Below are 11,758 nucleotides of genomic sequence, written 5' to 3'. Positions count from 1 at the left end.
ATCTCCTGCCTTCCCGCCCGAGCCCTGAACTTGAGCCCGCTTCGGTCAGAGGCGGCGAGAGCCCGCGTCCGCCCGGCTCGCGGCAGCCACCGTCACTAGACAGTCAAACCCCAAGACGTCAGCCCACAATGCACCGGGCGGGCCGGGAAAGACGCGCCGGGGAGGGGAGAGGGAAGAGCCGGGCGCGAGTCGCGCTGGAGGGGGAGGGGGAGAGGAGGAGAAAGAAGGGCCCAACTGTAGGAGGGCAGCGGAGCATTACCTCATCCCGTGAGCCTCCGCGGGTCCAGAGAAGAATCTTCTAGGGTGGGGTCTCCATGGCGACGGGCGGGCCCGCCCCCTTGAGAGCGACGCGAGCCAATGGGAAGGCCTTGGGGTGACATCATGGGCTATTTTTAGGGGTTGACTGGTAGCAGATAAGTGTTGAGCTCGGGCTGGATAAGGGCTCAGAGTTGCACTGAGTGTGGCTGAAGCAGCGAGGCGGGAGTGGAGGTGCGCGGACTCAGGGAGACGGACAGACACAGGCAGGCAGGCAAGACGGCAGCAGAGTCCGAGCTGCAAATCTTATTTTCTTTTCCATTTTCTCACCAACTGCCCAGAGCTAGCGCCTGTGGCTCCCGGGCTGGTGTTTTGGGGAGCGTCCGGAGAGCCCCTTCTCCAGCCGCCCCCAGGAGGAGAGCCCCGCTTCCCCGGAGCTGGTGACAGCGCAGAGAGCGGCGACAGTCTGTCCGGGGAAGTCCAGAGAGCCGCTGCAGCGGCAAAGAACTTTCCTGACCAGGGGGACAGGGGACAAGTGGCCCGAGTCCCGGAGCGAACTTTTGCAAAGCTTTCCTGCGCCCGAAGCTGCCGCGGCGGCGAAGACAGGAAGGCGGCGGAGAGAGGAGACCAAGGAGGGACGTGCGCTCAGTTTCACTCGCACCGGTTGCTGAACTTGGGCGAGCGCGAGCCGCGGCTGCCCGGCGCCCCCTCCCCCTCGCAGCGGAGGAGGGGACAGTCGTCGGAGTCCGGGCGGCAGACACCCGCTGCCGGCCGGCCACCGCGGGATCGACGCTGACTGCCGCCGCCGGCAGGGCCGCTGTCGCCGGGAAGCGTGTTCGTCTGCGGGCTCCCAGGGACGGCTGCGCCAAGAGCGCTCCGTGAGCGACCGCGACTTTTCAAAGCCGAGCAGCGCGCGCGAGCTGACAAGTTAAGAGTGCTGGCGGCATCTGAACCCTGAGCGCCTGGGAGCGAGCCGGTGAGCAGGGCGCAGGGGGGAGGACAGCCGGCGGGTGCGCGCGCCCCTCGAGAAACTTTCCCTGCCCAGGGCCCCGGGAGGGGTGTCCTCCGCTCGCCAGCGCGCTGTTGCGGCCCCGAAACTTCTGCGCGCAGCCCAAACTAACCCCACGTGAAGTGACGGACTGTTCTATGACTGCAAAGATGGAAACGACCTTCTACGACGATGCCCTCAACGCCTCGTTCCTCCAGTCTGAGAGCGGTGCCTACGGCTACAGTAACCCCAAGATCCTGAAACAGAGCATGACCCTGAACCTGGCCGACCCGGTGGGCAGCCTGAAGCCGCACCTCCGGGCCAAGAACTCGGACCTCCTCACCTCGCCCGACGTGGGGCTGCTCAAGCTGGCCTCGCCCGAGCTGGAGCGCCTGATAATCCAGTCCAGCAACGGGCACATCACCACCACGCCGACCCCCACGCAGTTCCTGTGCCCCAAGAACGTGACAGACGAGCAGGAGGGCTTCGCCGAGGGTTTCGTGCGCGCCCTGGCCGAACTGCACAGCCAGAACACGCTGCCCAGCGTCACGTCGGCGGCGCAGCCGGTCAGCGGGGCGGGCATGGTGGCTCCGGCGGTGGCTTCGGCGGCGGGCGGCAGCGGCAGCGGTGGCTTCAGCGCCAGCCTGCACAGCGAGCCGCCGGTCTACGCCAACCTCAGCAACTTCAACCCGGGCGCTCTGAGCAGCGGCGGTGGGGCGCCCTCCTACGGCGCGGCCGGCCTGGCCTTTCCCGCGCAGCCCCAGCAGCAACAGCAGCCCCCGCAGCCGCCGCACCACCTGCCCCAGCAGATCCCCGTGCAGCACCCGCGGCTGCAGGCCCTGAAGGAGGAGCCGCAGACGGTGCCCGAGATGCCCGGGGAAACGCCGCCCCTGTCCCCCATCGACATGGAGTCGCAGGAGAGGATCAAGGCGGAGAGGAAGCGCATGAGGAACCGCATCGCTGCCTCCAAGTGCCGGAAAAGGAAGCTGGAGAGGATCGCCCGGCTGGAGGAAAAAGTGAAAACCTTGAAAGCGCAGAACTCGGAGCTGGCGTCCACGGCCAATATGCTCAGGGAACAGGTGGCACAGCTTAAACAGAAAGTCATGAACCACGTTAACAGTGGGTGCCAACTCATGCTAACGCAGCAGTTGCAAACGTTTTGAGGAGAGGCTGTTGGGGGCTGAGGGGCAACAGAGAAAAAAAAAAAATTCACCCAGAGAGACAGACTTGAGAACTTGACAAGTTGAGAGAGAAAGAGAGAGAGAAAAGTGTCCAAGGACTAAAGCCAAGGGTATCCAAGTTGGACTGGGCGGCGTCCTGACGGCGCCCCCAGTGTGCACGAGTGGGAAGGACTTGGCGCGCCCTCCCTTGGCGTGGGGCCAGGGAGCGGCTGCCTGCGGGCTGCCCCGCTTTGCGGATGGGCTGTCCCCGCGCGAACAGAACATTAGACTTTTCTTTAACATTGACCAAGAACTGCATGGACCTAACATTCGATCTCATTCAGTATTAAAGGGGGGAGGGGGAGGGGTTACAAACTGCAATAGAGACTGTAGATTGCTTCTGTAGTACTCCTTAAGAACACAAAGTAGGGGGGGAGGGGTTGGGGGAGGGGAGGCGGGAGGGAGTTTGTGAGCGCGAGGCTGAGCCTGCAGATGAACTCTTTCTGGCCTGCCTTCCTTAACTGTGTATGTACATATATATATTTTTTAATTTGATGAAAGCTGATTACTGTCAATAAACAGCTTCATGCCTTTGTAAGTTATTTCATGTTTGTTTGTTTGGGTGTCCTGCCCAGTGTTGTTTGTAAATAAGAGATTTGGAGCACTCTGAGTTTACCATTTGTAATAAAGTATATAATTTTTTTATGTTTTGTTCCTGAAAATTCCAGAAAGGATATTTAAGAAAATACAATAAAATATTGAAAAAGTACCCCTCCCACCACCTCTTTTCTGCATTACCTACGGATTACCTATCTAGACGGAGTCGAAAGAGTTCAAAGAGTGTCAACTAAAATCACTCTCAGTGCTTTGTACTATCAGGCAGTGAAAACTGTTCTCTGCTGGACTTGAGAATAACTGTAGCTGAAGCTCTTATCAACTTATACTCTTCCCTCCCCCAACAATCTATATAGAGTTGCTTACAAAGGATAGTGTGGCCCTTCAGAAGGCTGAGGAAAGGGAGGTTGTGGTGGAGGGGAACAGACAGCCCACTGGGAAGTCAAAGAACTTAAAAGTCTGGTTCATACCAAGTGGCATGTGCTGTGACCATTTATGATGTTAGCAGAAATTTCAGAGTAGCTGCGAATTCTCAAATGAGGAACAGTGGCAGATTTTTACAAAAGATGTATCCTTCCAATTTGGAATCTTTAACAATCCCTAGATAAAAAAGATGGTCTTTGCTTATGAATATTTATAACAGCATTCTTGTCACAATAAACGTATTCAAATACCAATAACAGATCTTGAATTCCTTTCCCTTTACTACTTTTTTCTTCCCAAGCTCTACACTGAAGCTTTTCTTTTCAGTTGCTGGGGTTAACATTACTGCCAGCTAAAGTTACTGGGTAATTAAGAAGCAAAGAATTTAGGAAGAGTCAACACAGAATTTGCAATCTGGATGAAACATTCTCCCAGTTTCATTAATATTCCCCCCCCCCCCCGCCTCTCTCCCTCTCCCTCTCTCCTCCTCCCCACTCCCCTACTCTCTCTGTCTCTCTGAAGTAAACACCTATACTTAGACAAATTACCACTATAGCCATTTGCCATTTGGGATTCTTCTGCAGTTTATTTCTTAATTTGTTTCTAAAATAACCAGCCTTGTTTAAGTTATTACTACAGAATCAGCCTTAAAAGATGGTAATCTATACAACATGGAAAAGATTCATACAAGAAAACATGAACACCAACACAATGATGACATGTGTAAATCAAACCTTAGCTCTGGGGAAATGGCAAGCTTAAATTCTGTCTACAGGTATAACTTAGGAGATCAACAAGGCAGTATGCAACAAGGGAACAATTTTTGCTTGGTTGCTCTTCATCCCAAGAGCCAGTATGACTATCAAGCAGCAAAAGCAATTTGATATCCAGGAATATTTCACAAACCACTAATTGAGGCAGGGCTGTTTGCTCATTAGCAGTGCTCCAGTACCCAACAGGTCTGAGAGTGCTAATATCCTGCCTGTGGCTGTAAATCCAAAGACAAAGAGTTTCTCCTTAGGAGTGTATCTAGGAGTGGAAGAGATTGGACAGACTTGTAAGCTATCAGATCCACTCCGTTGTAATAACACTTCTTTAACAAAGGGTTACTGGGAGCAGAGCCGAGTTTGCCAAAGAGTGAATTTGCCGATGTCAGCAACCCGGAAGGTGAGTTGATTTTGACCATATGTAGGAATAGTCAGCAGAGGGACAATAAAGCACTTTGGGGTGGGGCTCTATGGAAGCTAAACAAGAGCCAACTAGAAAAAATAAGCAGGCTGGGGAATTAATTACCTGCAAAGGTAGACTAAGCCCAGACAACAGAGCAGCACAGAAAAGCCACACCACTCCCCAGCTTTATTTAGATTCCGAGTGTTTAAAAAAAAAAAAAAGGCAGCCTGAAATTCAGGCCTCTCCCCACACTTGTTTGTTTCAACTAACATTCTAAATGTGTGTACATATATATGTATGTGTGTGTGTGTATGTATATATGTGTGTATATATATATATATCCCTGAAATTCTAACCATTCTAACAAAAGGGGTAAAAAAAAAAACAACATTGTGGTTGAGGAAATTAACCAATGACCTTTGGAGACAGAAAAATCAGCTAATTACTTGTAGACACACAAAAGTTAATTTTATTTTGGCACTCAGTGAGTTATTATTAATGGAGAAGATGAAGCTAGTGGCACCTAAAACCATTAATTCACTTCTGATCTGTTTTATATATGTATATTTCCATCAGAGATTCTTAACGCTTTGTGTCCATTGGGGCAGAGGGTTCATGAACTCAATGAAAATGCCTACAAAATCGTATATATGTGTACATGCATACACACGCTCCCTTGGGGGAAGAAATCATTAGCTTTTATTTGGTTTTCATGGAGTCCCATGACTCAAAAATGCTTAGTAATTCCTAAACTTAAGGGCTACACACTCACTATGAGAAACTTACCTTTGTGTGAATCTGAATCCCATATGCCTTTTCACCCTTCCATGCTTCTGCTTGTGCTCATCCATCTACCCAGAATACCTTTCCTTCTGGTTCAGCTGGTGAATCCTACTCATTCTTCCTGGCTTGGCACACAGCACCTTCTCTATGAAGCATTCCTTGCTAACTCTATCTTCAGGTGGAACGAATATTCCCACTGAGCATTCATAACATTTTATCAAAACTTCTATGATAGACTTATCAAAGTATTATTGTGAAACTCTGTGTCTCTTGGCTAGAGCCATATCCCACTCATCTGTGGACCCCAGACTACTAGTACAGTGCCTGGTACTAGGAGATGTTTATAAAACAACAAATGTGTGATGAGTGAACAAGCAATTGAACTTAAAACCTCCTCCAAGGGGCGCCTGGGTGGCGCAGTCGGTTAAGCGTCCGACTTCAGCCAGGTCAGGATCTCGCGGTCCGGGAGTTCGAGCCCCGTGTCACTCTGTGCTGACAGCTCAGAGCCTGGAGCCTGCTTTGGATTCTGTGTCTCCCTCTCTCTCTGCCCCTCCCCTGTTCATGCTCTGTCTCTCTCTGTCCCAAAAATAAATAAAAAACGTTGAAAAAAAATTTTTTTAAACCTCCTCCAAAATAATTCCAGATCTCAATTTCTTCTAGTGAAATATACCTCATCCATTTCCAGGTATGCAACTCCAGATGGATTGAAGACCCCCAGAAAATTCAAGCCCAGCCAATTTTCAGTGAATGTTCTAAAGTCTAGTTTTCAATGAGTGTTCTTAAAATCATTACACTGTTAGCATGTTCTTACAGCCACACAATGTCCATTCTCCCCTCTGGTAATGCAAGTGGACATCTTACATAAAATGAGTCAGCCTGAAACATTAGGCATGGAGGTGGGAATGGGCAAGGATACTAGGTAACCATTAAGCAGGCACAAAAAAATAGTTCCAGATATGGCTTTATTAAAGCAACCACCTCACTGGCGATGGAAGAGAGGACTTTCTGTTTGTAACGTTAATGTATCTCAGGGGTCTCTGAGTTAGTACTTGGTATTTGCTGGATAGAGATAAGGATCATGCTAAAGTGTCTATTCCCCATGTCTTTTTATTGTCAGAGAAGATATGCATTGGTGGAACTAAGAGAAAAAGACAATGTCTTTTACTCTGCCTTACCCTTGCTTCCATGGGTCTTCTATATGGGTCAAGTGGAGTGTTGTGGAAGATGGGAACATGTTAGAATATGGGCTAGCCGCAGAATGTGAAATTATTTCCTTCTAACTCTGGACTCTGGTCCCGGTTGTTTGCTTGTGGACTTCAGACATCCCAAAGAAGGGCATTCCTCCAGGCCTGGGTCTCATTGAGGCCCTATGCTGAGCATGGGGGTTCAACGATGAGCAAGACACCATCCCTGTTCTCCAGGAACTCCCAGTCTGGTGGGGAGAAGCGTAGAGATGAAGCACAAAGAGGTGCCAGATCTGGAAAGGAGGAACCGTTATCAGGATAGACTTCAGAGGAGAAGGGACATCTGAGCTGAGCCAGTGGAACTCACCAGGAAAGGAAGGTTGGAGGAGGAACTTGTGTGCAAGGGCACAGGGGCATTGGAAAACACGGCGTGTTCGGGAAGCTGTAAGCTGGAAATGAACGTATGAGAAGCAAAATGAAGGGAGATTTGAAGCAGGAAAGTTTAGGTGTCAGGTTGTGAAGTAATATCCATTCCATGCTGAGTTTGGCTGTCACCCTCTAGATGACAGAGAAATGTAGAAGAAAGCAGAGCAGGGTAATGGACTGTCAGCTTGAGAAAGATGCTTGCTGGTAACAGTTTGGATGATGGACTGGGGGAGAGGAGAGGCTGGGTAAGGAGGATAATACCAAGGACAGGATTCAGTTTAATTTAGAAGGTCCGTGGTCTTTAACGCTGCCCTGGGGTTGGGGGAGAGATGGGGAGGAGATAACCGAGGCCCAGCTCCGTTATGCCACATTTCTTCCTACACAACCTCCTGGCAAGCTAGGCCTGCGGAGGGATATCCGGAAGTTGACGCGGCGCCTTTGCTACTTGTCCTGAACTTAAGCTTTTCTCTTCACTGGGTCGACTTGACATCTAAAAGAAAGTCCTCTTATAAAATCGTCCAGAGGCCACCTGCTTAGTGTCAGGACGCTCAAATAAACAGATGTAAAAGACAAAGCCTTGTGACCTCACCACTGCAGGACCCAAGCCTGATTTTATCTTGTCCCCCATAATTGACTAAGCTCCGTGGGACTAACTGACCCAAACTGTACAAACATTTCGACGCAAATGAAGAGACCAGTGTTTTTCCTTACATTGGGGAATTGCATGATTAACACCTTACATTCATGCGACACTCATTTTATTCATCAAGCAGCACTAAATTTCTATTTTGTGCCAGGCACCAGGAATACGATGGAGAGTGAGATCCACAGGATGCCTCCCCTTTTGGAGTTTTTATTCTGTAAGAGACACAGGAAATCGAAATCACCACTAAATGTGTGATTCTACACTTTGACAAGCACAGTGAAGAATTACTGGGCACCGTGAAAGAGAAAAACTATCCAAACTGGACCGGGGAGGGGGGCGGGAGGGTTGGGGGGGGGGGGAAGGTCTTTTTACAGAAATACCGGAATTAAGACTTACTAGATGATGAGTTCATCAGGTGAAGAGCAGAAGAGAAGGGGCAGCAGGTGGAGGTGCAGCATGAGGGAAACCTTGGGAAGGATTTCTGGGCACCCTAGGGGTCAAGAGATGGTCGACTTTCCTGGAGCAGAGTGAGCAAAGGAAGCTTGATGCACAATGCGATTTGTACCAGTTCACACTCCTATCATTTCCAAAGTACTTTTGTCCCTTCCATCTCATTTCATTTTCACCACTGCTCTGGCTACGTCGTTGTTAGGAGCCGTGTCTCACGGACACGGTGACTGAGGCTCTCAGTGAGTCTTAAGAGCTTTTGTCAAGGTCCCTCAACCACTGGCTGGTTTCAATTAGGCTTCAAGAACCCTACTCTTCTCCTATGTTGTTCCAGGAACCAGATGCCCTGGTGATCCTGGGTTCCTTACCCAGAGCACGTCCCTGCTTCCACATCAAGGACCCCGAGGAACTGAATTAGTCATCAGAAGGTTCTTTGATGTGCACACCATCTGAGCAAAGGTAATCAGATAGTCCCCTGGGATATTTCATCCATGCCACAACAACGGGTAGTGAACTCTCCTTGCCCTGCTGTGAACCCCTCCTCTCTGGAGGGGCCAGAACACTCACAGTCCTGAGAAGCCCTGACAGTTTCTTGCCATGCAAACTTCTTCCATGTACATCCACTGAAGAACAGTGCCTGATGGATGCCTCGTTATTGTATTACCAGATCATTAATTTACAGCCTTCTTAGGTTATTGCTACTCACTGGCTACCTGGACAGAATGTGTGTATTTCCTAGATCTCAGGACTGTCAGTCCATCAGCAGAAGCTGATGCCTAATCTCTTCCAGAGAGTTGATTCATCCAGGTTCATGCTCAGAGGGAGGGATTTTCCCTGACCTTATTGTAAGTCCTGGAAAAAGGTGGGCAGGAACCTGGGCTGTTATATAATTGACCACACTAACAGTTAGGATGTTTACAGGGGCCAGTAACAGAAGACACAATTTAAACAAGAGGTCCAGACATGAACCAATCCAGGACTCCATGACCTCGTTCACTGACATCATCATGGGCCTGGGGGCTATCTTTTCATGTCACCATTCGTGGTGTGTCAAAGAAGTTCCTTGTGTGGCCTCAGAATAGCTCTGGCAGTTCCTGGCATCATAGGTAAACACAATAATCACTGGCAATGCAAGGATGTTTACTTTAATCTTTCTCTTGGGGCACCTGGGTGGCTCAGTTGGTTAAGCGTCCAACTTCGGCTCAGGTCATGATCTCACGGTTTGTGGGTTCAAGCCCCGCATCAGGTTCCGTGCTGACAGCTCAGAACCTGCAATCTGCTTCAGATTCTGTGTCTCCCTCTCTCTCTACCCCTCCGCAGCTCAAAATCTTTCTTTCTCTGTGTCTCAAAAATGAGTAAATATTTTTAAAAATTTCTTTTTAATCTTTCTTTTTATTAGCAAGAGAAGCCTTTCTTAGAAGCTGCCCACCTCCACCCCAGTAGAGTTCCCTTCACATCCCGTTGGTCAGGAGCAGGTCACATGCATATATCCTGCAAGGGAATGTGACTACCATAATTGGCCTACAGTCATGATTCACCCTTGGGATCACCTTTTTCTAAGCACATGGGAGAGTGAACACAAAGTTATTTTTAAAATAAATAAGAAATCAAGGCTCTGATAGCAAGAAAGAAGTGAGAAGGAGGATGGCTTTTGGGTTGGTGGATGGTCATTAATGCCCTACAAAAAATATTTCCAGCTCTTCTCTTGGGTACAATGTAGGGCGACATTGTACATACCTCCTTGTATCTACCTCCTTGAAGGTAGGTGAGAGGCCATGCAACTTGTGTCAGCCAATGAAATGTGAGCAGGGGTGCCATCTGTCATATCCAGGCAGAAGCCTTAAGGGCAAGTGAGAGATTCAACATGCTTCCTTTTCCCAGCCTTGCCAACTATGGAAGCACAGAGACGGAGTGTCCATTAACCTGGGTCTTTAAATAATGACAATGTAGATCAGCGTCCCTCCCCCTGCCCAGCACATCTACAATAGACATTTAACATGAGCAAGAACGAAGCCTTTGCTGTTTTAGGACACAGAGATTTGAGAGTTGCTTGTTTCTGTAGCATCGTTTAGCTTTTCCCAACTCCAATAGGAACCAACAGTATCTTCCACAAGTATAATAAAAACACCTGTATAATATTCATAGTAGGTACCATTTACCACATTTCTACTATGTAGTAGGCACTGTGCTGGGTCTCACAAGGCAAATGAAAGGGCTGGATTTTGCAGATGAGAAAATGAAGCTTCAGGCTTTGTTCGTGTTCGTGGAAAAAGTGACTGGTGGACGCCCAAGCTGAGTTCAGGTCTTCCTGACCCTAAAGAGCTTATACCATACACACATGTCCCTACTCCTGAGTAGTAATGCCACATGAATTTATATCCCAATTGAGCCTCACAACCTTCCTGCCACAGACACTGTTATTCTACACTTCACAGGGCTGGGAAGACACTGGAGTCTCTCCGTTTCCGCTCTTCCTCACTATCCTTCCAACTATGTGAAGAATCAAAGTATTTTACGAGTTAGAGGGGACCATGAATTTTGGAGTCAAGTGTCTAGGGGTTAAATCCGGGCTCTGCAGTTATACCTGGAGGAGCATGGAGCAAGTGCCTTAACAGTGCCAAGCTTCAATCCCTTCGTTTGTGAAAATGAGGCCGGCTGTGGCTACCTCAGAAGGTTACCAGGAGGATCATTTAATGTAGAGCCCTTGTATGGAGTAGGCAAGCAAGAATTAGTCATTTTTCACTGTAGACTTGTTCATTTAAGAAGAAATAATCAGGAACCCCCCACCCCGTACCCCAAGCCAGTGTGCATGCACACACACACACACACACACACACACGCCACCCTAACTGAAATGCAAACATTTCCCACTAAGATTCAACAAGGTCTCAGAGGGCTTGCTTCTTGGTCATATAAGGGCTGGCAGGTCCTCTCTACGGGCTAGAGAAAAGTTTTGTTTCCCCAGCTGCACTCACAGGGGAATGCTCTGCAGGCACAGTATTGGGAACCTGTTTGGCTTGGCTCAGAGGCCTGTCAGCACATTCAGGAAGTGAAGTCAGAGAGAGGCAGGATTTCAAACAGAGCCAGCTGCACACAAATGCCCAGGCAGTGAAATGCCTTATCTAGGCAGGGTGCCTATCAGCCCAGGTTGCCCTGGGTGCTGTCAAAGAAGCCTCTGAGAATGGCTCTGGGCCAGAAAAGGAAGGAGCAATCTCTGGCACCCAGGGGAGGGCTGTGACTTCCATAGCAAAGAAGCCAGAAAGCCTACACAGGGGTCATCTCAGCAATCCCCATGTCTTGGGCAGGGGAATGACTAAGCTCAGGCTCCCAGCGCTTGCTGGTTGGAGGGGCTCATGTTTATCTCCCTGGAGACTTGAACTCAAGTTTCAGGAGGGGAAAAAAGGAGAGGGGGGGGGGAATAGCAAAAGGAGGGACTAGGTTAGAAGTGCTGGGGAGGGGAGGGAGAGAAATGGATGATGCCTGACAGCATGTGGGACCTTGAGAAGGAGCATGCTACCATTCTCCAGCTGTGTCCAGGAAACAGTACAGCGACTAAGACCTGAACCCTAATCCCAACTTGAACATTTCTAGCTGTGAATGGGAAGATAGTTAATTTCCCTAAGCCTCAATTTCATTACCTATGAAGTAGAGATGGTAATAT

General features: G+C 49.3%; 1 protein-coding gene across 1 annotated transcript; it reads left to right on the top strand.

The window, feature by feature from the left end:
- The first annotated feature begins 404 nt into the window (after positions 1-404).
- JUN (Jun proto-oncogene, AP-1 transcription factor subunit) lies at positions 405-3,172 on the top strand. Its single transcript, XM_043575115.1, has one exon. It carries the CDS (start codon positions 1,402-1,404, stop codon positions 2,404-2,406), a length of 1,005 nt encoding a protein of 334 aa, XP_043431050.1. The 5' UTR covers positions 405-1,401; the 3' UTR covers positions 2,407-3,172.
- Positions 3,173-11,758: the final 8,586 nt, after the last annotated feature.

This window comes from Prionailurus bengalensis, chromosome C1 (genome assembly GCF_016509475.1).
Source record: "Prionailurus bengalensis isolate Pbe53 chromosome C1, Fcat_Pben_1.1_paternal_pri, whole genome shotgun sequence".
NCBI lineage: Eukaryota > Metazoa > Chordata > Mammalia > Carnivora > Felidae > Prionailurus > Prionailurus bengalensis.
The sequence above is the reverse complement of the archived record's forward strand: the minus strand, read 5'-3'. Positions and strand labels throughout refer to the sequence as shown.

What these genes read in the sequence shown, in the direction of transcription:
- JUN (XM_043575115.1), top strand. Translation starts at nt 1,402, where the DNA reads ATGACTGCAAAGATGGAAACGACCTTCTACGACGATGCCCTCAACGCC.